This window comes from Camelus dromedarius, chromosome 31 (assembly GCF_036321535.1).
Source record: "Camelus dromedarius isolate mCamDro1 chromosome 31, mCamDro1.pat, whole genome shotgun sequence".
Taxonomy (NCBI): domain Eukaryota; kingdom Metazoa; phylum Chordata; class Mammalia; order Artiodactyla; family Camelidae; genus Camelus; species Camelus dromedarius.
The window spans coordinates 2,947,795-2,974,555 of record NC_087466.1 but is presented as its reverse complement, the minus strand read 5'-3'; the positions used below and the strand labels follow the sequence as shown (position 1 = coordinate 2,974,555).

General features: G+C 52.8%; 4 protein-coding genes across 11 annotated transcripts in view; all 4 read right to left on the bottom strand.

The window, feature by feature from the left end:
• Positions 1–6,315, bottom strand: part of CABIN1 (calcineurin binding protein 1) — a 92,797-nt gene extending 86,482 nt beyond the window's left edge. For 2 of the 4 annotated variants that reach the window (XM_064481028.1, XM_064481031.1), the window contains exons 1-2: positions 6,253–6,315; positions 438–511 (exon numbers count right to left, since the gene is read on the bottom strand). In XM_064481028.1, the coding sequence (XP_064337098.1) occupies positions 438–440 (3 nt within the window). In that variant the 5' untranslated portion in view covers positions 441–511; positions 6,253–6,315. Of the gene's footprint in view, positions 1–437; positions 512–5,787; positions 5,807–5,934; positions 6,089–6,252 lie in introns of those variants that run through there. The other 2 variants (XM_064481029.1, XM_064481030.1) reach the window with 2 other exon arrangements.
• A 2,062-nt stretch (positions 6,316–8,377) lies between these two features.
• Positions 8,378–10,940, bottom strand: LOC105095200 (D-dopachrome decarboxylase). The gene is made up of 3 exons (XM_010987313.3): positions 10,703–10,940; positions 10,201–10,376; positions 8,378–8,625 (listed from the first exon to the last, which is right to left on the bottom strand). The coding sequence occupies exons 1-3, from the start codon at positions 10,808–10,810 to the stop codon at positions 8,535–8,537; spliced, it is 375 nt and encodes a 124-aa protein (XP_010985615.1). The 5' UTR covers positions 10,811–10,940; the 3' UTR covers positions 8,378–8,534.
• A 2,528-nt stretch (positions 10,941–13,468) lies between these two features.
• On the bottom strand, positions 13,469–18,396 carry LOC105095203 (glutathione S-transferase theta-3). 2 transcript variants are annotated; one of them, XM_010987315.3, is made up of 5 exons: positions 18,245–18,396; positions 16,803–16,890; positions 16,078–16,228; positions 14,235–14,411; positions 13,469–13,902 (listed from the first exon to the last, which is right to left on the bottom strand). In XM_010987315.3, the coding sequence occupies exons 1-5, from the start codon at positions 18,354–18,356 to the stop codon at positions 13,708–13,710; spliced, it is 723 nt and encodes a 240-aa protein (XP_010985617.1). In that variant the 5' UTR covers positions 18,357–18,396; the 3' UTR covers positions 13,469–13,707. The 2 variants fall into 2 exon arrangements, with proteins under 2 accessions (XP_010985617.1, XP_064337097.1); XM_064481027.1 differs by having other exon boundaries at positions 13,469–13,806.
• A 1,480-nt stretch (positions 18,397–19,876) lies between these two features.
• On the bottom strand, positions 19,877–26,406 carry LOC105095202 (glutathione S-transferase theta-1). 4 transcript variants are annotated; one of them, XM_010987314.3, is made up of 5 exons: positions 26,203–26,394; positions 24,296–24,383; positions 22,750–22,900; positions 20,493–20,669; positions 19,877–20,337 (listed from the first exon to the last, which is right to left on the bottom strand). In XM_010987314.3, exons 1-5 carry the CDS (start codon positions 26,312–26,314, stop codon positions 20,143–20,145), a joined length of 723 nt encoding a protein of 240 aa, XP_010985616.3. In that variant the 5' UTR covers positions 26,315–26,394; the 3' UTR covers positions 19,877–20,142. The 4 variants fall into 4 exon arrangements, with proteins under 4 accessions (XP_010985616.3, XP_031298225.1, XP_031298226.2 ...); XM_031442365.2 differs by lacking the exon at positions 24,296–24,383 and having other exon boundaries at positions 26,203–26,390; XM_031442366.2 differs by lacking the exons at positions 20,493–20,669; positions 22,750–22,900 and having other exon boundaries at positions 26,203–26,403.
• Between the last annotated feature and the right edge of the window lie 355 nt (positions 26,407–26,761).

The window sequence follows — 26,761 nt, the reverse complement described above, 5'->3', positions numbered from 1 at the left end:
CTGTCACTCGTCTCTCCAATAACCTACCGCGAACTTAACTCTGTGTAACACACGCTGCCTCATACAGTTACGCTCCCTCAGCACGCGGGACTGACAAGCGGTCGTCTAGGGAAAAAGAAGGATCAGAACAATCTGTTCGGCCAGCATGTCCACTACAAAAGGAACAGAGGCTGGGCACACCCCAGCAACAGCCCAACACAGCAGGAGACCCAGGTGTTGGAGAAACAGATCCCAACAAAGCGGGTTAACTTTGTGCCTTTTTAGCAATGGTAATGAGGCCCTGCAAACCGCATTGGCAAAAAGTCAGGCATCCACAACCTTGAATGTGCCAAGAGCCCTCCCGGGGAAAGGCTGCTCTAGACTGACAGCCTTCAGGGCCCACCTGAGAAAACACCCCACCACCCCCACCATGCAGTGAATCAGGGAGTGGTACGCACCATACTCGGAGGGCTTCACACTGCCGCACAGCACCGCTGCCCATCACTGGGGGGCGCAACCGCCCACAAGTGTCCTGGAGAGAAAATGGGACAGGCTGAAAGAAGGCCCAGGAAGAGCCAGGAAGCCATCGGAACCATCTCCAAACCCTCGGATCTCCAGGCTCTGGGCGTACAGGCTAATGAGACTCAGGACAGCTATGCGGCTTGTCACCTAGGGAGGCCCTCAGTCCATGGGACGGAGCATGTGCCCTTCCAGGTAGGGCACCAGGCTCCAGGTACACAGAAGAGTGAGACCAACTCATGCCCCCAGGGCTCACTGCTCCCTAGGGTAACAGATCTATAAACGATTATCTTTTTCAAAAGCTGAATGAAGTAAAGAGAAAGAAAGGCCACATCTAAAGCTGGAGAAGAACAATTCATTCCAAGGGACGGAGGGAGGCCAAGGAGGAAGCCCTGTGTTCAGTGAGGACCGGACAGCGCTGCGGGGGCGCAGGGCCAGGCCAGCAAACTGCAACACTCCTCCGCAGGCAACAGGGGCGCCACTGTGAGCTTTCAGGAGAATGAAAGTTTAGAAATATACAGGAAAAAAAAAATAGAGGTAGGCAGACCAGTGCAAAATCTGCAAAAAGTGATAGGAGGGGTGAGGACATGGGGACATCAGAACCTCATACACTGCCGACCAGGGTGACAGGGGAAGAAATCAGAACCTCATACACTGATGTCTGGGTGACAAGTGGAGAATTCAGAACCCCGTACACTGCTAAGTGGGGTGACAAGGGGAGAAATCAGAACCTCACACACTGCTGACCAGGATGACAAGGGGAAAAATCAGAACCTCACACACTGCCAAGTAGGTGACAAGAAGAGCAATCAGAACCTCATACATGGCCAACCGAGGTGACGGGGGAGAAATGAGAACCTCATACACTGCTGAGCAGGTGACAAGGGGAGCAGCTGCTCAGAACATCTGACACAGAAATTACACTCCTAGGTTTCTACCTATAGTGAAGGAAAGCACGTCCACACCAAAACATGTTCACGAATGTTCCCAGCAGCATTACTCATGACAGAGTAAAAGTGGAAGCAAATCAAATGTCATTGCTGATGTATGTCCCTATAATCAATTATTACTCAGTCATAAAACAGAATACAGTCCTGACATGGGGGTGGTGGGAAAGGTGAGGGTGATCAGTAATAGGTATAGGGTTTCTTTCTGGGTTGATGAAAGTGTTGTAAAACTAACTGTGGTGATGGTTACACAACTGTATGAACACAGTAAATCTTGCTGACCTGTATCGCCTACAAAGATGAGCTGTATGGTGTGTGAACTATTCGCTTTTATTAAACAAAGAGATGCCAGGGACCTGACTGGGGCAGTGGCAGTGGGGATGGACACATTCCCGGAGGCAAACGCACAGAACTGGGCACCTGGAAGAAGGTGGAGACGGGGATGGGGACACCAGGGGTTCTGGCCTGAGGGGCAGCATTAGCAAAACAGCCAGGAAGGCAGAGGGAGGAAAAAGAAAGAGTCCTACCTGAGAGGCTGGCAAAGGTCCTGGAAGGGCCCCACAGGCGGTGGAAAAGAGCTGTGGCAGACAGACTGAACATGTGCTACACTAGGATAAAATACAATGAACATGACCGCTGCCAACAGCAATGACTTCACGCCTGGGCTTCCGCCACAGGCTCTGAGTTCTCCACAGGTCCTCACAAGGAAGGTTCACAGAAAAGGAAGACTCAAGACTCCCCTAGGCAGATAGCTATTTTATCTCCCGGGTTATCCATGTAGGGAAAGACAATGCTGCTGATTAACTCTGGGAATTGCCGCTTCACCATAAATTATGCCATGATGGACACTGTGACCACCAGACAGTAATGTAATATGTAGCTGCAAAATTAATGAGGGAATGTTCACAGAATTATTATGCAGAATAACCAAAAAGTAGAAACAACTCAAATGTCCATCAACAGATGAATGGATGAATAAAATGTGGTATATCCACACAATGGAATATTACTCAGCCATGAAAGGGAAGGACCACTGACAACACAGATGAACCATGAAAACACAACGTACGAGAAAGCAGCAGCCACAGACTATACGATGTATGATTCTGTTTCTCTGAAGTGGCCACAATAGGCAGATCGATAAGGCAGAGTTCTACCAGCGGCTGCCTAAGGCTGGGGGAGGGGTGATGGGAAGTGGCTGTTAAATCAAACAGGATCTAGGGGGATCACAAAATGGAATTTAAGTATTATCAATGAACCTGCTGAGTTACAAATAACATAACTACACTGAAGGGGATGAGGAGGAAAAGAACTAGCCTTTGGAAAACAGTGTCTTGACTGGATACCATATGACTAAAGACAGAAAAGAACTGTGATTCCAGGCCTGGGGCAGAGAAAATACACGGTAGCCTGGAACCTTCTGCGGTGCCAGAAAGTAAACGCTGAAAAAAAAAGATGAGGGTTTGTTGACAGGACACAGTAGTGAACGCAAACGAGACCCCAAATAGCCGGAGCCAAACAACAAGCAACAAAATAATGGTAATATTAGATTTCCACTCACAGAATAAAACAAATACCCTGGGATCCACACCGATACAATAAACAGCCAAATAAACAAGAAGGGATAACACTTCCCTCAACTGAATTTCAATTAATAAATATAGGAAAAAAAAAAGAAACAGATAATTATCTTCAGGCAAACACCACAAAGACCCACAGATGGAGGGTCTAAGGTCAGTGGGTATAGATTTGCCAGAACCAGGATTTGCATCCTCTCAAAGTATCTCCCCCAAAGACACTTACTAACTGGAAAGGAAAGACAGCAAGTTTTCAGTGTAGAAAGCTGGCAGACACCAACTAAACCGAGAGATCAAAGGAAATATCACCAGCAATAAAACATCTCAACATCTTGACCACTAGATACAACACATTGAGGACACACTGTTACTCGGGCCTGAAACCCATAACCTCGCCCCAACCACGAAAGAGCAATGGACAAGTCTAAACTGAAGGATATTAGACAAAGTAACTGACTAGGACTCTTCAAAAGTAGAGAGGCCAAGAAGGTAAGAAAAGACTAAGAAATGTACAGGACTAAGGAGGAGACTAAGGAGAAATGACTAAACGCACTATGAGATCTTGGAATGAAAGTAGACCACTAGTGGAAAACCTGGTGAAAATTCCAACCAGGTATGTAGTTGAGTTAATAATAACTGTATCAATATTAGTCTCCCATCCTTGATAATTGTACCAGGATTATGCAAGATGCTACCATTAGGGAAGCAGGGTGAGAGACAGATGGACACTTACTGTGTTATTGTTGCAACTTTTCTCTAAATCTAAAAGTAGTTTAAAATGAAAACTCTAAAAAGAGATAAGGGGGAAATGACATAGAGAACAAACTTACGGTTACTGGGAGTAAGGGGAGGTGGGAAGAGATAAATTGGGAGTTCAAAATTTGCAGATACTAACTACTATATATAAAATAGATAAACAAGTTTCTTCTGTATAGCACAGGCAACTATATTCAATATCTTGTAGTAACCTATAATGAAAAAGAATATGAAAACCAACATATATATATATATATGTATAACTGAAACACTATGCTGTACAGCAAAAATTGACACAATGTTGGAAACTGACTATACTTCAATGAAAAAGAATGCTAAAGAAAGAAAGAAAGAAAGAAAGGAAGGAAGAAAGAAAGAAAGGGGATAGGTGGAAGGATGGGGAGGGTATAGCTTAGCAGTAAAGCACTTGCTTGGCATATATGAGGTCCTGGGTTCAATTCCCAGTACCTCCATTAATAAATAAATAATTAAATAAACAAACCTAGTTACCCTCGCCCCCAAAAAAGAAATAACCACTTGAGATTATGTATTTATCATCTGTAAGCAATGTGAGGATGAGGACCATGTCCATATTATTCACCACAGACCTCAGAACCCCACTTAAAGGAGCTTTAAAAAAATATAGTAAAAAAGCAAGCAGCTTTTGCATAAAGATGAGAAAAAAAGTATCCAGTACTCATTTCTCAGACTCCCAGCAGAGCAGCTGCATTTTCTCAGAATAGCACATCCAGGAGTGAAACCTAACAAGTTTCCAAACTCTTTAATAGAGGCTGGTATCCGTGGCTTTCAGGACACATAACCGCAGCACACTAAACACCTCATGCCCTGATCCAGTGATAAGTGGTAATGTTTCCTCACCTGCCCTGGCCTGGGAGTTGGGAAGCCTGGGTCTCCAGCTCAGCTGGGGCACTACCCGGCTGTGTGACTGACTTGGCCAAAGATGCCCCTCTCTGGGTCTCAGTTTCCTCCACTGTCTGAGGCTTCGGACTAGACCAGGGGTCCACAAGCTAACTAGCCCACTGTTTCTGTACAGTCCAAGAGCAAAAAAAAAAAAAAAAATGCTTTTTACATTTTTAAATGGTTGAAGAAATTCATACTTGTGACACGTGAGAATTACATAAAACATAAAATTCAAATAGTGTCCCTATATTGTATTGCAACACCACCACTCTCAGTACAATACCAGAGCTAAGTAGACAAAGCAACACTTCTGAAAATCGACTCTAACAACATATTAAAAAGATCACACACCATGAACAGGTGGGATTTATCCCAGGATCTTTCAATATCCGCAAATCAATCAATGTGATACATCACATTAACAAACTGAAGAATAAAAAACGGGGCGGCGGAGGGGATAAATGGCGGGAGGGTATAGCTCAAGTGGTAAAGTGCATGCTTAGCATGCACGAGGTCCTGGGTTCAATCCTCCAAATATACGTAAACCCAATTACCTCCCCCTCATAAAAATAAAAAATTAAAAAACAAGAGAAAAAAAACCGTATGATCATCTCAATAATTGCAGAAAAGGCTTCCGATAAAGTTCAACATCCATTTATGATAAAAACTCCCCAGAAAGTGGGCACAGAGGGAACTTAATAAAGGCCGTATGTGACAAACCCACAGCTGACATTATCGTCAATGATGAAAAGCTGGAAGCGTTTCCTCTAAGATCAGAAACAAGACCAGGATGCCCACCCACTCTCCCCACTTTCATTCGGAGCTAAGCAAAGTATGGCCCCCAAATACTTACACTAAGTATAATTAGACTTATTATAGTCACAGGGCATGATAATAATATTATGAAAGCCACTGTATTTACAACAAAAGTTTGCCGACCCCTGAACCTCAACTCTGAATTTATTTCGGGTCCAACCCTGGCCCCGGGTAGCACAGAACCCGCATACACAGCACGCCCTGAAGTAAGCCGACCCCAGAGAGTGGGGCCCCTAACCCAAAGAGGCGCTGCAGACACCGGGAAACTCCACCTGGCCAGCGTCCGCCTGCGCCGGGAGGCAGCGCGGTCAGGGCTCTCGGTCGGAGTCGCCCGGCCCTCGGGAGAGCTGGGGACTTGGGACAAGCGAGTCCCCTCGGCTTCATCTCCGCCCTGTGAGGGGCGCTACCCGCGCACTCACCGCCGGCGCTGCCATGAAGGTGAAGCGGAAGGACGGGAGCGACGGGCGAGCGCCGAGCTCCGCACCCACAGCCTCAGGCTGGACAGCGGCTCCCGCGCGGTCACAGAAACCCCCTCCGCCAGGGCGGAGCCCCTCCCAGGCCCCCCGAGCGGGGCGGGAGCCGGCGGTAGGCCCGCGCGGCAGCCGGGCCCGGCCCGCCGCTCGGTTCCCGGCCTTGGAGTCCCCGCGCCCGCCGCCCCTCAGGCCCCGGCCCCTCGGGCCCCGCGGAGCCCCGCCCCGACCCGAGGGCCGCCCCGACCCCGCCGCCCGTGAACTCACCGGACGTCTCCACGGCAACGGCCCGTCGGTTCGACCCCGCGCCGGCCGGCGGCGCGCCTAACAACAAGGCGCGCTCCCATTGGCTCCGGTACCGGCTCCGCCAGCCAATCGGCGAGCGCGCACGCGGCGTCCCACCGATCCGGCGCGCGGGACCCCAGGGGAGGCTTGGCACCTCCGCGCGATCGCGGCTGCGGGCCCGCCGCCCCACCGCCTGTTGCACCTGGGAAGCCGAGCCTGGGGCCTGGCCCCGAGCAGCCGCCAAGTGACGGGCCGCACTGTTGTTACAACCTGCGACAGGTGCTCTGAGGGCGGTGGGAAACTGGGGAAACCTGGAAGGAACCAGGGGAGGAAGAGCATTCTCACCCCTGTTACCCGTGCCTCACCTCTTTCCGAAAAGGATTTGAAGCCCCAAAGGCACAGATACAATCAAGTATTGAAGTAAAAGAAAACGAGCGGAGGGTGGAGAGGGATGAACGGGCCGAGGAGGGAGTAGCAATTTCAGAGGCGGAAAGAGGGTCCAGCGTTGAAGGGTTTGTGACAACTGCCTGAGACTGACAGGTTACGTACGATCCTGGGAGCTAAGCGTTTTAGGGAAGGGGTCCCACTGGTTGAAGCTCATAGTGCTTGAGTCCAGCAGGATGATTTAAATAAGAACGAATGTTATGGCTTTCTCTTTACTTAAGGATTGTAAAATCTTGGTGAAGAACTTGTAGGCTCATTTCAGTACGGCAAAGCTTTAATGATATACCATAAGGTACAAAACTAATTGTCACCAACCTTGATTTTGAAGGGAGAAAACCGGGTGGGGGAGGGAGGTGAACAGCATAAACAGATGATTTTGAAGTTTCGTGATTGCAGACTTGCAGCCTTGGATGCAGCTCCCGCCCCTGAGTTGTGTCTTTAAAGGTGCTCTGGAGTGAAAGTAGAAAAAAGATGGGGAAGGAGGGCCAAGCAGCAAGGTGTTGTGCGGGAAGGATTTACAGTCGGGAAACAGTGCAAGAAACAGTGCGGGCCTTGTGGGAGCCTCCTGCAGTACCGTCTTACCAGGGGACAAAGCTCGAGGCCACAACAGGGAGACATAATGCCCGAGTGGGCAGAGGGGCCAGTCCTCACAGCAAACATGACATCACTCACTAGAGCACGGATGAGTGACTGAAGTTGGGGAGACCACATTGGAGGCTGTCACCTTATAGTCCTGAATCCCTCCTTGGGCACTTCAACTCTTCATTTATTCAATGCATAAACATTCCCTGAGCCCCTTTGGGAAGCAGAAGGAATGAGTGCAGAAACAGTTAGGACAGGGAGCCAGGGGAAGGAACTCCAAGCTCTAGCTTTTAGTGAGTCCTCGGTCGCAGTCAGATACAAACAGAGCACGCACAGGAACATTCCTTTGAAAACTAACTTATTAACTAGGTGGACTGCACAGCCTGAAAATCTCAGTTTGGTATTTCATTGGTGAACACGGATGGGATGATCGAGGCTTTCACTGCAGGGAAGCACAGCATCTGAGAGATGTAAACTGCATCTGGAAGGAAACTGAAAAGGAGACTTCCTTTGGGTCCTCCCCACCCCACCTGTATATCCTCTGAAATGTGAAAGCATGATATGGTCTTTAGGTTGGGGGGGGGGGGGTCCCATTCATTCCACTTCCAGAGGCAGACATTGCATTTCCAAGTTTGCCATTCTGGGATATAAATTTTACAAGTCGCACAGGTACAGAGAATTCTCAGCTAGACACATGGGAGGAGATGGAGTTTGGCAACGCTCAGGGAAGGTCCCTGAAGTCCAGCTTGCCCTGCTCCCCTGCTGGGCACAGCAGTCCATGGGCAGGGAGCTGCCTAGGCTGAGGTCAGGAAATCTGGTCAGCAGAGTCTGCAGGAAGGCCCAGGCTGGACCAACTGCCAGCCCCTCCCCACCAGGCTGAACTTGGACATGGAGGACAGGGTCTTCAAGCTGAGCTCTCCAACCTCAGGCTTGAGCAGCCGAAATACAAGACGTAGAAACAGCGGCCCTGAGACAGAAACATCCCACCTCCCAGGTTACCGAAGGTCCCCACCTCCTAAAGCAGCCCTGCTGCCCAGGGTACCCCAGAATGACAGGGAAGGGTAAAAGGGAGGTAAAGAAGTTATGTTTGAAAGACAAAGCTCTCTTCATTTATTTGTCATGATGATGGGGAAGAGGACGGTGAGTTCACAGGCATGGCTGCACAGAACAGGTGGGGGTGTCCACCAGGCCCTCACTGCCAGGAGGCATCTCTGGAAGGGGCTGCCAGCTCACAGACTCTAGACATCCTCCATGCCAACCAAAAAAGTCATGACTGTCCCATTCTTGCCAATCTGCCAGGGCTCCAAAGGGAGAAAGCGGATAATTATCCTTCAGGAGACAGAGAAAAAGATGTCATCAGCTCCTTGGCTATTGCCTCATATTCCAAGACCCCTAGCCAGGCACTCCCACCATGGGCTCCCAGGCCAGCCTGCCTTAGCCCACCAGGTATTTCGCAAGCCTGCTTCATCCCATTAATGCCTGCCCCCCAGCCCCCAACAGGGAAGTGGGTATGTGGGGGCGGGATGGTGACTGCACATCCCACCCAGGACAGATTCTCAACACAGCAGCCTCTGTGGTCACTGTAGGCTCTGTCTGTGGGCTCAGCCCCCCACTTCCACACTGCAGGCTCCCTGGGGGCATGTGCAGTGCCCCCAGCCACCTAGTTTCCCAAAGCCTGGCTCAAGAAGCCCAGGCACAGAGTGACCCCCATCTCCCCAATAATGTCTGTGGAGTGAATGTGCCCCTCTCACAGAAGTGATAGGAAGTTCCTTGTGAAGAAACAGAACACTTGGGATTGCCTGGGCCAGAGAGGTATATTGACAACCTCACATAGACAGCTTTCCCATCTGTAAACAAGCATAGTGGAGGTATCCGCCTCATCATGGACAGGGGGACAAAACTTCTAAGGATCAGATGGGATCATGCATGTGAGTTACCATAGAGGATCTGACACCTGGTATGTTACATGTTACTTATCATTGTTAGAATCATCACCCAGCTTGAGCACTAGGTCTGAGCACCCTCGGAGTGACCATTCTTCACCAGCCTTTCTGGGCCAACAAAGGCTCCATTCTATAAGGTTCTTTGAAGCTTCTCATGCACTTAGTTCCTTGTAGGCATGGACTTGGCTCGGGAATATATTTCACCCAGTGAGAAACTTTAACCTTGCCACAGAATCCTAGGTTTGGGAGCTGTAGGGGCTTCTTGGGAATCATTTAATCCATGCCTCTCTACTCACAAAACAGAAGGCTACAAACCAGAGATGGTTCACTTCCAGGTTCGTCTGGGTCCACCAGCTGCACTGTACCAAGAACCCAGGTCTCTAGACATTCAAGCCAATGCTTTTACACTACTCCATGGCCCTCCCGGGAACCTGACCTGGGACATGGTTGGGCCATAGGCCCAAACTTCACAGCCTCAGGGCATACCCAAAATTCCTTTTGACCAGCTTGGAGAAGTTCTAGAAAATTACTCCTGTTTTCCTAACATGTGGAGAAGCCTGAAGGCAGATGATAAGTGGCTCTGGTTTTGTCAGAGTAATGACATCCTACTCTGCCAGGTGCCAAGGCAGGTACAGTGCCATCCCATACAGCGTCCCAGGGAGTGATTAAAGGAGAGCCTTCCCACTTCACAGATGGAAACACTGAGGTCTAAGAGGCCACGCCTTGGCCAGGTGGCACAGGGACCACTGCAGAGCCAGGAATTCATTCAATAATGCTACCACTATCAAGGTGGACCCACCACAGGGGCCCCGAGGTGTCGAGGGGCCCAGCGGCACAAACCCTTCTTGCGGGTGGTTGAGGAATTTATTTCTTCCCTAACCTTAGGAGGAGCCTTGAGGTGGGCTCCCTGCCCTGGCTCTCGCATCAGTCCCAAGGGGGTCCTCTCCCTGCCCCTACGCACCGGTCCTGGGCCAGGTCCAGCTGCTTGGTGAGGAACTCGAAGAGGCGGGCGCTGTGGCTGCGGTTGTGCTCGGCCGTGCCCACCACACCGATGGAGGAGACAAGTAGCTGCGCGCAGGGCTCTGCCGAGCCATTCACCACCATGGCCAGGCCGGGCCGCACCGCCACGTTCACGCGCTTCAGGGACACAAAAGTTTCCCCTTAAGCCGGTGCAGGCCGGGATCGCACTGAGGAGCGGTGGAAACGCGTGGGCCCCGCGGGATCTGGGCTGGGAGCACGGGCCGGGATTCTTAGAGGTCACGTCGGGGTCATGGCTGGGCAAGGTGGCACGGCGCAGACGTGGAGGGTGGGGCCTCGGGGTCCTGGACAACAGGAGGTCAGAACTTGGCGAGTCGCGGGCGGGCACGTTAGAGTCGGGGTCACGGTGGGGTAGCTGAACGCGGGGAAAGCCCGCCCCTGCCCCTCAGCCTCCTCCCGCCCCCTGGTCCGCAGCCCACGCTCACGTTCTCAGGTTTGCCCAGGATGGTCGCAATGGCCGCGCAGAGCCGCTTCTCCAGTCCCGCGGGCACGCGGCCAGCGGGCAAGTTTGTGTCCAATTCAACGAACGGCATGTCTGCGGGAAGGCAAGCAAATGGCTGTGGGGTAGAAAGGACGCCCGGAGTCCAGGTGGGTGTTCAGGAGGATCCAGCAATAAGGAGCAGCGACGGGGCGCCGCGGATGTCCGCTCCTCATTGGCTGGGCAGGCACGCATCCCCGATTGGCTGACCAGGCCACACCCTGGCCTCAGAAGACAGCCCCCGCGTGCGCTGGCGCGGATTTCCGGAAGTACTGTGGCCGCGCCCTCTCGTGTAACCCCACCCCAACCAGACGGCCCGGCCCGCCCACGCTCCAGCCATCTTGTCAGCAGTTTTTTGTCTCCGGTGGTTTTCCGACGCTGCTGCGGTAGTCTGCTTCTTAGCCAAAATTTAGATGGACGTCTGAACACTCCCCCCCAAACACACACACCCGTAGTGGCCTTTCCCAGGCTCGACCTTAATAACGTTACATTGTCACGGAGGCTCAAAAGTTTTTGAATGAATTGCCTCCATGTCAGATAGACAATTTCACGTTCAATGTGGGAATCCGCGCTCCTCTTGATCAGGAGACCTAGTGACACGTGTGGGCTCGAGTGGGCTGCACAGAGACCCTTGGGCTCACTGCATCCTTGCCTGGGCCCCGCAGGTATCTGCCTTTGTGGCCTCTTCTGCCTGTGGGACCCTTGCCTCACGGTGAAGGACCGCCCACCAGGCAGGGTGAGAGCCAGGTTCCAGTGGAATTGAGGCAGGAAGCCCCATAAAAAGACCAGCAGGACCCCTAGGCAGGGCTGCTGCTCTTCTCCCAGCACCGTCCTGTTCCCTGGCCCAGAGGCTCTATCTCACTTACTGCCTCTAAAGCGGCTAATTTACACCTAAAATTCTCTTGGTTCCCTGAGCTCACTTCTGATTGGTTACTTCCTTCACTCCTGATTGGGTATTACTCTCACTTCTGATTGGTCCACTTCCCTAACTTCTGATTGGTCCATTTGTAGTACTTCATTTGCATGGAGCTCACTCCTGATTGGTTATTTCTCTCACTTCTGATTGGTCTATTTCTACAAAGTTTGTTCCTGGTTGGTCAGCTTCTGTTATACTTTATTTGCATATGATGTTGCAAAGTGTAAAACTGGCAGCCTATAAAAAAGGCCTGTGTAAACCTACAAACAGGGTCCAGAGCTTGAAGTGTTTAGTTGTGTGGGCCTGCTGGTGTAATAAATCTGAGTTCTCCAACTGTCTTGAGTGCTGCTTGGTTTCTCGCTGGGATCCAGGTTCTTGTCACAGCTGAGCTGTAACACATTTTTTTGCAACAGAATTACAAGCGATGTTTACGGGACCCTATACTTTTATAGGCAAAACAAAAAATGTTCTTTAAAACATGGAAACCTGTTGACATGGCTAAAATTGTACTCTGTGTTATGCTAAAATTGTACTCTCAGTGTTACAAATCTTTTTGAATTGTAAATGAAAAATATAATTGAAATTGTGTGGGTGTATATGAAAAATTTCAATTACACATCTAAAATTCTATATAAGTGTGCATATTAAAGGAGCCTCCATGGGAGGCAGGGAGGCTGAGAGGCTCTATCTGTCCGTGACACTGTCCCCTTAGCAGTTGATTAGATGATTCAGATATCAGAGGGTCTATGACATAAGACACATAGATTGTGACTGTCCTAGGGGACAGTTGGCAAGTCTGGGACCCAGAGTGTAGAAGACAATGCTGGGGTCACAAGTAGACATGGAAAAGCAAGGCTTCTCAGCAGCACCTGGAGGGCCAGGAACTAACCTGAGACTTCCCTCCCTGCAAGGAGGTTTATGAACCAGCTCTGTACCCCACCTATGGGAGACAGTGTCACCCCAGAGGGAGGAGACAAATCCAGGAGACTGAGGTAATTCCTGGTTGAGACATCTCTTTACCAAGTCAACTGTGACATGTGCTCAGCCCAGGGGGCATGGAACTGTTAGGCAGTTTAGATAGAAATGAGCACTGGGCAGGGGGAGAGGAAGGGGAAAGGAACAATCCAGAACTCAAGGAACCTGAGCTGTCAATCAACCAGAGCACAGGGAACCTGAATTATCAATCAATCAATCAATCACAAAACTAGGATATAAAAACAGGAAAAACAAAGGAACAGTGCCATTTTTTCTTCTCTTGGATTGACCACCTCCCATTCTCGGGAGGGTACTTTTACTATTTTTTTTACTTCAGTAATAAAAATCTTGCTTATATCACTCTTTCTGTCTCTCGTCAAAAATTCTTTTTTTTTTTTAGGTGGCTAAGAACCAAGGTAATTCTTGTTTTCCTTTTCCTGGTAACAGAACCAGCTCCCTGGTTCCCTGAGAGAGAGAAGCACTGAGGCTGAAGGGCCCAAGTCACCTGACTTGGCCTAGGGCTGAGGAGGTCTCCCTGGAGAAGGGCATGGTAACAAATGCCAAAAGACCAGGAAGAGCACCAGGCAAAAAGGTGAGTAGAGACCCTGTAAGCTTCGGAAATAGCCTGCACCAAGACCAGGAGAAGCTGGGAGCTGGGGCATGGCAGGAAAATGATGGGCTATTATGGGAAATCAGAGGAGGTGCCCCAGAGGAGGTGCGGGGGAGGGTGGGCGGGCAAGGCCTCGAATACAAAATTCAATGACTTGTCTCCTAGTCTCAGAGTAGTAAGGCACCAAGGGAAAGTTTCAAACAGGAGAGGGCCAGGGTCAAATTTGTGTTTACTAAAGTTCTTTCCAGAGATCACACGAAAGTCAGCGTGCAAAGGGTAAGGGTGAAGTAAGCAGACAGACGGAAGAAGGAACACAGGACCAATGGGTGGAGGGCACTGTGGACCCGATGCTGCGTTGCAGGGTGTCTTGCTCACAGCCAGGGAGAGGCAGCGCCATTTCTTTATTCTGAGGACAGAGCTCCACCGATGTTGCCCTGCAGGCCCGCCACTCTCACTGCAGCAAAAGCTGGATGAAGGGCTTCAGCTTCTCCTTCATGGCAGCGTCTGCTGGAGGCAGGTCCTTGGCCTTCATGATGGCTGCATGGGCCTCCTGGAAAAGACCCTCCCCCACTGCAGCCTCCACACGCTGGCACCAGGCCTCCAGCTTAGGCCGGCTTTTGAAGATTTGGCAGCCAGCGCTGACAGGCTAAAGGGAAAGAGATCCAGCTGGAGGGGTGGGGCCCGGCCAAGCCCAGGGCAGCAAGACCTCATCCCACCCCTCCCTTGGGTAGATTTCCCCTCCTCTGCCACACATGTGATGGGCTGGGGGTTCTCATCCAGGAAATGCTGGGAAGCCCCTCAATATCCCTGCAGGATGGGGTTCTGAAACCCCTTTTTACAGATGATGACACTGAGGCTCCGAGGGGGAAGTGACCCACCCGGGGTCCCCCAGTCAGAACAGGGAACTTGAGCTGGTCCATTGCCTCCCTCCCAGGATGCCCCTCTGCCCAGTGGCCCACCTCACCCCATGACACTCACATGCATCAGCTCTGTGATGGCCACCAAGTCAGCCACTGAGATGTGGGATCCGGCAAGGAAGTCCTGGTCCTTCAGGAACTTGTCCTCAAACAGCTGCAGGCACCTGTCCAGCTCAGCCAGAGTAGACGCTAGCATTTCGGGGGGCACTCGTTGGCCCAGGAACACAGGGAACATCATCTGGCAAGTGGGCAGGTGGAGAAGGGTTCAGGGACTCATCTCTTAGACAGACACAGATAGCCTCCACCTCGCCCTGGGTCCTCACTTTGGGCAGCCACAAGGATCCTTCTGCCATGCCAGTCTGCCCATATCTTCTCCCTACATAAAAGCCTTCCGTGGCTCCCATGCCCTCACTACAAAAGCCCCAATACAAGGCAGCAGCCATCCTTTACCCGCCCTCACTTCCCACTCCATGCCAGGCTTCTCAAAACTGGAATGTGTGTGCAAATCCCTCTGGGGTGTGGTTCAAGTATACAATCCCTTCTTTTTTTTTTTTTAATGGAAGTACTAGGGATTGAACCCAGGACCTCCCATATACTAAGCATGCACTCTACCACTGAGTTATACCCACCTCCCCAGGTGTACATTTGTAATCAGTACACATGGGTGGGGCCTGAGACTGCTTCTCCAACAAGCTTCCAGGTGGTGCTCAAGCTCCTGGTCCATGGACAACACTGAATGACAAAGATCTACACCCACTCTCCTCGACTTCTCCCCACTCTGCCCTCCAGTGCACCAGGCTCCCTCCCCCAGAACAGCTTTTAAAGCTGTGGAAACCTCTGTGCCAAGTGGACCTCCAGAATGGTGGTTGTATACCTCTGACAGGGCCTGAGCAGGCCCAGCTCACACTTCCTCACACACACAGGGCGCCTGCTGTATACCGGGCACTGTGTAAGTGCTCTTTGGGTAATAACACAGAGTTCACATTCCAAAAACATCTGCAAGTTTAGTAAGTGAAAATGGTATCTGCATGCTGTTTCAATGTGCACTGACTTGATTTAACTGGAGTTAAATGCGTTTTCATCCATTTATTGACCATTTGTCTCTGTCCTTCAATTACATCTCTGCCGCTTTCCTTTGCCCATTTTTCTCCTGTGTCATTATCTGATGGGTATCTAAGAGCGTCTTAAATATTAAGAATGTTACTTTGGCAGGGAGGTTATAGCTCAGTGGCAGAGTGCCTGTCTAGCATACACAAGGTCCTGGGTTCAATCTCCAGCACCTCCATTAAATAAACAGACAAACAAATAAATAAATAAACCTAATTAACCCCCAAAAGAAAAAAAAATCTATTTAAAAACTTAAAAAAATAATTTTACTTCTTTCTAACATAACTGCCAAGATCTTTCCCAGTTTTTTACCTGTTTTAAGTTTAATTCTTTTTTTTTCCATATACAAATTTCACTGTGTAAAGTTGATTAGTCTTTTTTTAAGTCTCCCACTGTTATTAGGGTTATAAATTCTTGCCTATCCAGAAGTCAGATTAACATTTTTTTCTTCCAGGTTTTTTTCCTGAACACCTCTCCATCTGGAAAGTATGTGTGTAGCAAAGGGGGGTTCAATTCTTTTCTCCCCCATAAGGCAATATTCCCAGGCAGCCTGGAATGTGCAAAAGGGATTAATTTCCAGCAGCTCAGGAATCAAGGCAGATTGGGGGAGTCACTTCCCAGCTTTGTTCCTTGGTTTCCCCTCTAGGAAACAAGCCAGTTGGACTAGGGAGTCTCTGGCATTCTAGAATTTGGTGTTCTGAAGTCTCAGGTCTGAATGGAATGTTTTAGACAGAAAGCACCATCCCCCGAGCATCCTGGGAGGGCTCCCTCCCCCGCCCCCTCCCCCCGTGGTTCACCTTCTGCCACAGGGTCCTGGTGCAGCTAGTTCGCAGGGCCGTGTGCTGCCATGCCAGGTACTCGTCCACGCGGGCTCGGGCCTGCAGGTCCTGGGGGTACCAGTGGTCGGGCGTCTCATACTTGCGGCTCAGATACAGCAGGATGGCCACACTGGGGGATGTGGTGGGTGCAGGGGACATGCCCTAGTCACTTTCGAGCCATTCCACAGGGCCCAGGCCCTGGGTGAGGCAGGCCCCTGCCCCTCATGTGTCTTTCCCCAGCTCCCGTAGGTGAAGCATTTCACCATCTCCATGGTACAGAGTAGGACTGTGAGGCTCAGAGAGGTCAACTGATTGCCCAGGATCACACATCTCTACATTGGGCCATCCCATGATCTGACCTGAGGGCACCAAGTGAAAAACAAAATGCCATGGGATTTCAGAAAATAGGGGCATGCTCAGAGAAAGCTTCCACTAGGAAGGGGAGCCCACCTGGGTCCTGAAGGATGAAAGCAACTCCAGTACCACTCCCCAAAATATCCAGAGCATGGACAGCACCAGGAGTAAGATCAGCTGCCCCTCCCAGTCCTGGGCACCTCTGCCCATTTCAACCCACTCTACCCTGGGACCAGCACAGGTGCTCAGGGTGCTCAGGGCACACAAGCCATGATCCAAGCCATCAACAGTGGACACACAGATGGCTTACTGGCCCTACAAGGCCAGGCAGCAGCCCAGGGACCTATTACCTCTCAGCCAAGGTGAAGTCCCCATCCTTCAAGGCTGGCACCTTCTTCAGGGGATTCACCTGGGCAAAGTCATCGCTGTGGTGCTGGCCTGTGGGAGAGACCAGTGAGGCAGGTGGGGAGAACTCCAAGCTCTCAGATCTATTCCTACCCCACCCCCAAAGTCCAGGCACCAGCTTTCTGAGGCCTCTCTCCAGGTGGGGCATCAGGGAAGAGGAGGCCACTCTGCTGGTCACTGAATCACACACACTGAGCCCACCAGAGGTCCACCCTTCTCTGTCCACCCTCTTTGGAACCTGGGCCAATTAGCATCTCCACTTGGGCTTGAGGGGAGGGTGACTTCCTGCAGCTGTAACCCCCCCAGCCCCACCCAACTCCACCCCTACGTCAGACACTCCAGCCTCCTCCCTGGGCTCTAGGCTTGTCCCCTGAAATTCATGTTTCTACTTCAACTGGGTGAGCCGCCCACACCCCTGAGCTCCAGCCCTCCGCAATCCTCACTCTCACCAGCAATCCCTTCCCTTCTCAGCCACTCAGCATCAGGCAGGTCAGCTCTTCTCTCCTTCCTGTGCCAAACCTTCAAGGCTCCTCCCCCAGGGGGGTTCCTGGGTCTGACTCACTTCTGCATACCTCCTCAGCCAGGGCCAGTGCGGAGGATACACCAATTAATGTGTGGCATTGAGGGGCCTCAGTGGAGCCAGGCTCCAACCTGGCCATAGGACCACCTTCTGGCCTCTTTGCCCTTCTACTGGGTGAACTGAGTCACCCCTACACATTCTCCCTGAAGAAATTGCCTCTGCCCAGCCCCCACCCCCAAAGAGGGCTGAAAAGGCAAAGCAAAGTGGCACCCAAGCAGCTGGTGGTCCAGGCTGGGGCACCAAAGGCAGAAGGTGGGCAGGCTCAGCCAAGCAGGGCTCTCCCTCCTGGCCTGCCTGAGGGTCTCTGAACCCAGAGGTTGCCCTGCTGTCCGGTTGCACCCTGCCCCCGCCATTGGATTCTGTAGAAGTGGTGGGGACCTAGGCAGGCACTGGTAGGAGTAAAGAGGAGACCAGATGCAGGTGGACAGCCTTCTCCTGTCGTCAGATGCAGAAACTCAAGAGAGGGGAACTGCTTCTACTGGGAAGGAGGAGACAGTTTCATTGCTTTCTCCCAGCCCCAGTACGGAGGTATCGGGTCCCTTCCTCCACTTCCCTACACTTTCCCACACATCCACACCCCCACTGCTCTCTGCCTGCTCTGTTCCCTCTTAACCTGTATATTAAAGAACGGTTAGTATTCATTAGGCAAAGGGCGAGACACTGAAAATACACAACCAATGGGCGATACCACGGTTTCCGACGGGAGTCTGTCTTTTCCCATCTGTCTGCACAGGTCGCCCGACCGTGTGGCGCGGGGGTCCGTGTGGAAGCGGGGGCCCAGCCCCCGAGCCTGCCTGCCGGACCCACCTTTTAGCAGGTCCACGGTGCGCAGCTCGAAGGGGATGCCGTTCTTCTTGGCGAAGATGTAGACGGCACGGCAGGGCTGGGACAACAGGTCCAGGTAGAGCTCCAGGCCCATGGCGGAGGCGAGGGCGAGGGCGAGGGCGGCGGGCGGCGGGCGGCGGGCGGCGGGCGGCGGGCGGCGGGCGGTGGACGGGCCCGGGGGCAGGAACGGGGGGGCAGGAACCGCCAGGGACCCAGCCAGCGGCCGCGCTCCGCAGGGACCCGAGCCCGGCCACGCCCTCCCCTCCTATTGGACTGCGTCATACAACTTTGGGCCAATCATCAGCGGCCCTGCTCCCCCGCCTTCCCTCTCCGGGGTTCCCCGCGTCAAGTCTCTTTCTTGGCGGAGTGGACACCGAGAGACGGACTCTGACCCGGGTCTCGCCGCCAGGTCACTCCCCTTCCCTGGACCACAGTGCCTACCTGCGTCAAATGGGGCGGGAGGATGGTACCGGGGAGACGGCGTCAAGGGCGCTTGCAGCGCAGACCCTCAGTGAATTTAGGGTTGAAAGGGCTGCGCTGCAGGCAGTTGGCCGAAGCCCCTTTCCCCCAGTGAGGGAGGGGGCTGAGGGAGGACGGACTTCAGAGACCCCGGGGAACACAACTGGAGGAGGAGGAGAAAGGAGCAGCAGCCCCTGGGCCCAGTGCCCAGGATGGAGGCTGGGGAGGGTGTCTGGGCGGTGTCCACACCCCAGGAGGATGCCCCTCCCCAATCCCCGGGGTCAAATTATTTTACGCTCCGCTCCCAGCTAATCCCTCCAGAAAAGCAGAAGCCCTATGGGGCCCATCTAGAGGTCTGCAGAGGGGCCTGGAGCCCCCGCACTTCCTCTGCAGGGCCAAATCCTCCCAACCCCAAGCCCCCTCTCTTAGAGAGCCTCCTGGGTAAAAAGACCCTGGCCCCAAACCCAGCATTCAGAGAAAGCCCCTTGGCAAGAGGATCCATTTTGGAAAACTTGAGAATAGCTTGGCCTCCCTGGGCCCCCTGCTCCCACTATGAGGAAGACCTGTCTCCCCAGGAGGGCACCTTCCTGGCCAAGTGCTGAAGCCCTCTGCAGGCTGGGCAGGCCATGTTCTCCACCCCCTTCAGTGGACTGCCCTCCTCCACAGTCACTTTTGGCCAGATTACTGCAATATCTAATCTCCCTGCTCCCTCTCGGGCCACCCTCCAGTCCAACCCCCACCAGCAGCCGGAATATTATTCCAAAAGGCAGTCTGAGCACTCTGTTTCTGTTTATGGTTTGCAGCTCCTAGGTGTGGCATTTAAGGCCCTGCATGATTGAGTCCTAATCCCAAGAGTTACTTGGGTTTTCCCTGTCCGACCAATTCCTCAGGACTCATGATTTACAGTCCTTGGTGCCAAAGGGCCATGTCCTAGGAGGCTGGATCAGTATGCCTGCAGCAAACACATGTGGATGGCTGCTACCCCTGCTGTCTTTCTCTAAGAACTAGAAGGCATTTGTTCATTTCACTCTTGGAAGCCATAGTTGGGGGCTAGGGGCAGCTGACCCACAGGGCCTAGGAAAGGGGGCTGTCTTTTGAATAGAAGCCAAGACCACAGCCAGGGCAAAAGGAAGGTCAAATAAATCACACATTAGATTTAGAAGCAGAGGCTCAGGCTGAGCCCAGGTTTATTTCCCAAACTGAAAAGAAAATGCAGTCGTTAAAGGAGACAAGATCAGGGCTAATCATGACTTTCAGGCAGCTGTGAAGATGGGGTGGGGAGAGGACGTGGCCCAGGGAGCAAAGGTGCTGTGGGACTCAGGCAAGTCACTCCTGCTCTCCAGGTCCCCCTCCCATGAGACATTGGAAATGAAGGTGCTTTGTGAACTGCCAAGGGTAGAACAGGAGAAAGGCTTCCAGGCTCACTGGATCATGGCCAGCACCCTGGACATCATCTTCTGCTTTATGGTGGGGTCTGCAGGCTGAGAGTGCTTGGCCTTCAGGATGACTTCATGGGCCTCCTGGAAGAGGACCTCCCCAACTGCTGCCTCCACACGCTGGCGCCACACAGCCAGCTTGGGTCGGCCTTCGAAGACTTGGCAGCCAGCACCCACAGGCTATAGGGAGAGAGTGGATAGGATAGGGGTGGATGGGTGAAGCCAAGCATGGCACATCTGCCTGGTTTGGGAAGGTTTCCACACATAAGCACAGTCCCACCCAGGTGGGGCAGTGTGAGCAGGACTTCAGCGGCACCGCTGCCCACAGTACTTACATGCATCAGCTCTGTGATGGCTACCAGGTCAGCCAGAGAGACGTGGGGCCCGGCAAGAAAGGCCTTGTCCTGGAGGAACTTGTCCTCAAGCACCTGCAGGGTCACATCCAACTCTGCCAGCGTGGCCGCCAGCATCTCGGGAGAGACCGGCTCACCCAGGAAAACAGGGAGCATCACCTGGTGGGCGGGCAGGCAAAGGGGGGTTAGGGGCCATCCCAGCCTCGGGGCAGGAAGGCCTCCCCCAACACCCCCCCCCCACTTCCTGGTTCTGTGCATCTTTCTTCCACCGCCTGGCTAGGCCTTCAGGGAAATTCCTAAAGGACTCCTTATCCTGGAACTGTTCCTGCTTCCACAGTCTCTGATTGGCTGAGCCCTGGGCATCTGAAGAAGGACACAAGCCCCTCTGAGATCTGAACAATGAGTTTAATACTTTGAGGGGCCGGGGTTGGCTTAGGAACAACCTATTTTTTAACTGCTTTCCCCACAATGTAAAATCAGTACCTCAACCAGATAACCAGGAGGCTAAGCTTTTAAGGTCTCAACTCTGTCGCTTCTAAACTACGTGAACGAGAGCAAAACACCCAAACCCTCTGAGCCTCTGTGTCCTCATCTATGAAATAGGAATAATAGTACACGGTTCATCTAAGGGGAAAAGTAAAGCCCAGAGAGGGACGATCAGTTGCCTGAGATGGCACAGCCAAGAAAAGACTAAGCCAAGCATGGAACTGATGTCTTCTGCCCCAATGAGCTACTAAGGAGGAGAGCGGGAGAGGGTGGCATCCAGGATCCCAGGGGGAGGGCATTTTAGGGCAAAGCCATCAACAATCTCAGGCCTGACAGAGCTGTCAGGGGACACAGTGGCTGGGGAGCCTGAGACTCTGGAAAGGTAAATAGGGCTAGGATTGTACACACGCCCTAGTGGCTTCAGTTTTCTCCCCCAAACAAGGTAGACAAGGTCAGTGATCGTCCAGCCGTGGCCTGGAGGCCAGTGCTGGGCTAATGACATTCCTTTGGCTGCAGAGTTTTTAAAGCTATGGGTCAGTTGGTGACATTTAAAAGTGGAGACATTTCATAACAAAAGTCCAGATTTCCAGCTTTTTTTTAACATAAAAGTGCTGGCCACACAGAGCCAGAATTCCTACCTGGCTTCCCTGCTCAGCATCTAAGCCTGCTGCTGGGGAGAAGCTGCTCCTTGGGGGTGGGAGGGGTGGGGTACAATGTCATCAGTCCGCCCAGCCCCACCTGGCCCACCTCTAATATAAATAATGTCTATATTATCTGCCTCACCCCTGCAACAGACTGTCTACATTTCCCTTCTGTTCTGATGTGGTGGTTCCAAAGTTCTTATGGTTTTAAAGTGTTTCTATTCCTCTTTAAATGTAAAAGACCATCAAAGGGTAATAAATAAATTCTGATTTATTCACATAAGGAAATGCTATAGAGTAGTTGGAAAAACATAAATTAGATCCACCCACAGGAATACGAGAAAATGCAAGTTGCAGAATGGTATGACAGCGTTTATATAAAATTTCAAGCACTCAAAGCAAAACCTTATTTACGGATACACATAAATGTAACAATGTAGAAAGCCATGAACTGGAAGGACTTGAACCTGATCCCAGGGGCTTCAGGAGGGAACAAAGGCAACAAAGAGGTCTTTTGACTTTTGTTCTTTAATGTTTCTTTTTATATTAAAAAAATTTATAGGAAAGAGAACAATGAAAGTCATGACCAGAATTAGCCACACACTTTTCCAAAAAATGAGGAATTCCACTTCTTTTTTGTTTTTAATAGCTTTTTTTTTAATGGAGGTTCTGGGGATTGAACCCAGGATGTGCTCTGCCACTGAGCTATACCCTCCCCCGAGGAGTTCCACCTCTGATTAGGACACCAACGGCCACAAAAAACAATTGCTCCCACCATAACAACACTAGAAAGAAAATAATCTTATTTCTCGTTAAAGTCATCAAGGAATATAAACTCCTTGTTCCCCACTACCCCTAGATGGCGAACAGATGGTGAATTTGAAGCAGAGAAATGGAAACGCTAAAAAGAACCAAATGGAATTTCTAGAACTGAAAAATACGTTTCTCAAATAAAGAACGTCTAAGATGGGTTTCACAGCAGCTTAGGCAAACAGAAGAAAGACTGAGGAAGTCAAGGTCAGGCCAATAGAAGCTATTCAAACTTAAGAATGTGATGGTGCCCTTTTGGGGGTGACGCCCTCACCCCTCCCACCTGGGTGGGGGCAACTCACCTTATGCCACAGGGCCCGGAGGCAGTTTCTCCGCAGGGCCATGTGCTGCCACGCCAGGTACTCATCCACGCGGGCTCGGGCCTGCAGGTCCTGGGGGTACCAGTGGTCAGGGACCTTATACTTGCGGGTCATATACAGCAGGATGGCCACACTGTAGGGGAGGGGAGGATGTGATGGGTAGGGGCAAGCACGGTACCAAGTCCTTTCCTTAATCTTCCTGACCACATGCCAAGGTACTTGCTCAGTTTCCAGACTAGGAAGCCAGGCTCAGAATAGGGAAGGGACTTGCCTTTGGTGGCAAAGCTGAGATCTCTCTAAGGCTAATAACCAAGCTCATCCTATCACCAGGCAAAATCCCACGACAGAGTATTCTGCCAAGTGTTCTGAGATAGATTCTGATGGGAGGACCAGAGAGAGCTTCCTGGAGAAGGTGGCACCAAAGCTGAGCCTTAAGGAAGTTCAGTTCTTTCCAGCCTGCATCCATTTCCATCGCCCGACATTCAGACCCCCTCATGGCCTGATTGTGCAAAGTGGCTTTCCTATCATCCCTTTGTTCTCCCTAAAGCATCCTGCTGGAAACACTGGGGTGCTGCAGGATCCTGGACCAACAGGACAGAAAAGGCTCTCCTCCTGTCCTGGGTTATGAGGGCTGCCACGCTGTTGGGAGGAGGATGGACCTGGAAGGACACTGAATGTGGGAATTTGGGGCCATAGGAAGGCCTTCAGGAGTTTGGGTTACCCCAAGAGCTGGACCCCTCAGCCAAAAGGACAGAAAACCTCTATCTGCCACTGGCCCGGGCGACCTGGGAGGAAAGCTGCAGGTTGCTGGGAGCAAAGGACCTCCCTCGGGGCAGAGAAGACTCAGAGCGATGCAGATTACACGCTGCCCCAGGCGGGTCCCCACAGGCAGCCAACGCTGGGCAACACTGGGCTCAGGTAAGGGGCAGCAGGAAGGAAGATGGCTCTGCTCGAATGTCAGAGGAGTCCTCTGGGGGGTGCATCCATTCCAGGGGCAAGTTCTAAAGTTCTAGGTTCCCCTTGTTGTGGGAGGGGTGACTTAGGTGATGAAGGGGACGACCTGGGTGAAGACTGGACTTTCCCCTAAAGAGACTTCTACTTCTTGGGACTGCTGTGTTGGAAAACATCCATGTGTCTGGGGGTCCAACCACTGGAAGCGGGGCCCACCCAGGGAAGCAGCAGCTCAGAGAAGAGCCACTGGGTAGCCTAGATGCCCCTGGGGCATCTCAGCACAAGTCTGCCCAGAGGGCTGCCCTATGGAGGATGAGGCTGCCTTACCCTGCACCCCTGCCTTCCCCCTCCCGCACACCACCACAGGAATGGTACAGATGTTAAAAAGAAGCTTGCTCTGCCAACTATCCCTGTGAACTGGTACACAGGCAGGAGCCTGGGTTCCAACCCTGACTCTCTGGGATGCTGGGCAAAGGGCCCTTCACCTCTGAGGACTATGGTTTCTCTTCTATAAAACAGAGAGCTCAGATGAGGTGGTTCCAGTGAGGTCTGGTGGCAGTCCCAGAGCCCTGGTTACCTCTCAGTCAAAGTGAAGTCCCCATCCTTCAAGACAGGCACCTTCTGCAGGGGGCTGATCTGGGCAAAGGCATCGCTGAGGTGCTGGCCTGCAGAGAGCCCACCGTGGCAGACAGTAGAAGGAAACACTGAGCCTGGGGTGGCTGTGCCCATGCACCCCACCCTGCCCAGTGCAAGGCCCAGGCCCCAGTTTCCTGGCTCTTCCCAGCCCCCCGCTGCTCTCTGGTGTGGGAAAGGCTAGTGGTGGGGAGGGGAGGCTGCCCTGCCAGCTGGTGCAAAATAGACATTGACATCCTTTGCCAAGTCCTGGGGGCATCACCTCCCCCATCACAGCATCCCCACCTCATAAAACAGAGACCAAGATGCTCCAGCCAGGGCACCCCCGCTCACTGCCTTTCCACCATCACCAGCATCAGGAGCTTACAGGCAGGTGTCCCCAGCTGCAGGGGTGGGGCGGCTGGCCACCTGAGTGGACTCTGACTCCCTCCAGTGCCCCTTTCCCTATGTACTGGAAGGTAGGGTCCCCTAATACAGACAGATGACCTTTTCCTGGTGTCTACTTACTAGCAATCAACTTCCCCTTGCCTCACTGTGTCCCTTGGCCCACCCTGCCCTGGGCACTGGGGAGAGAGATGGCCCCATCTTTAGGCTCTGCATTCTTGTCCCATCACAGCCCCTGAAAGATGCCGCCCAGTGTCCCCAGAGGACCCTGACCTCTGCTTTGAGCTCATATGAGTGGTTTCTGTTCCTTCAGATGCAACCAGAGAGAAGCTTCTGAGGGGCACTTACGTGTCATAGCTGCCCTGCTCAACAGCCTTCAGTGGCTCCCTAGTAACACAGGATCAGGGAGAAGCACCTCAAAGCCCTACACTATTGCCTGCATCTTCCACCTAAACCACACCCTCGCCTCCATCTTCAGACCGTTCTTTCACCAGGGACCCTCCCCTCCCCACCTCCCACTGCACCCTCTATCTGACAGCCCAGCTGGGGCATCCCTTTGTTCCCAAGCCCTCTCCCCTACCCCACATTCTGCAAGGTAACTCCTGGGCAGAACACGTGGGCAGTGCCCAGAGGAGGATGGGAAGAGATGGTGATTCAGGCGGAGGGGCAGGCTGGTCCACAGGAATGATGGCTGGCGAGGCCCACAGTAGCGGGAGCACTGGGTGGATGGCTCAGCCAAGTTGAGTTTTCCTACTTGCCCCTCTCCCAGCGACAAGGAGTTTCTGCTTTTCCCCCACCCATCAGCTGCCTTGGCATGCCAGCTGTGCCCTTGGGGCCTTGGAGACCTGCTAGAGCAACAAACACTTCTGCTCAGCATACAGGGCTCGGAGCCCCGCAGTCCCCCTCCTGCTCCCAGCACCCCTGGTGGTGTGCCCCTCTTCCCAGCAGGAATAAGAGAGGCAGAGGGCAAGGCAAGTGAAGGCAAAGCTGGAGGAGGAGGAAGGGACTGGGGTGGGACAGGGGCGGGGGACCCAGTGCAGCCGGGGCCTGAGCAGAGAGCAGGGCTTTAGCCTGCGGTTGCTGAAACTCAGCAGTTGGGGCCACAAAGGAGGCACTCACTCTGCCGCATCCCCACTCGCGGCCCCCTGGACCCCTCTCCTCCTGCCTCCATTTCTTTCCATGGGGTCCCCTATCCCTACACCCAGGTGCACCCCACTCTGTTCTCCAGGTCTTGCTTTTCCTCATGTCTCCGCACCTCTTTATTTGCTGTCAGCTGAGCCCCGTTGTCCGTTTTATGGGACCCAGCAGAGTTGAAGGGGATCCCTGAATCTCAGAGCTCCCTGGTGGCTCACATTTTCCGGGTAGGCCCAGGAAGTGGGTGGCGCAGGGAAGGGTCCCCCTAACTGGTGTTTGGCCTCCCGGATCCCTCTCCGACTTCTCTGTCCGCCAAACCCGGCCCGGGCCCACCTTTGCGCAGGTCCACGGTGCGCAGCTCGAAGGGGATGCTGTTCTTCTTGGCGAAGATGTAGACGGCGCGGCAAGGCTGGGACAGCAAGTCCAGGTACAGCTCCAGGCCCATGGTGGGGGGCAGGCCGGCCTCGCGACGCCAGGGACACCGGACACAGTAAGGCGGGCGCTGGGACTGACGACCGGCGGCGCGGCCCACCCCCCGGCCTCTCCCCATTGGCGCCCGGGCCTCGCACTTGGGTCCAATCGCCCGTGCGCGGCGGGTCTGCGGGCTGGGCGGGGGCTGGGCCCAGCGCGCGGAACCGGGAAGGTCCGCCTGGGGTGGGCGGGGGCGCGCAGAGGGGCCCCAGTCCCCGGCTCTTCTCCCAGAGGACGACGTCTTCAAGGCTCAAACCCGATGTAGCGTGCGTCAGAAGTTCCCGTTGTCCCCATTTTAGGGATGAAGAAATTGAGGCACCGAGTGATTACAAGCTCAGAAAGTCGGGCTCCGGCGTCCGTGCTCTTGGTCCCACGCTCCAGAGATCGTGTTGCTAACAAGCGGCAAATCCTCAGGGCTTGA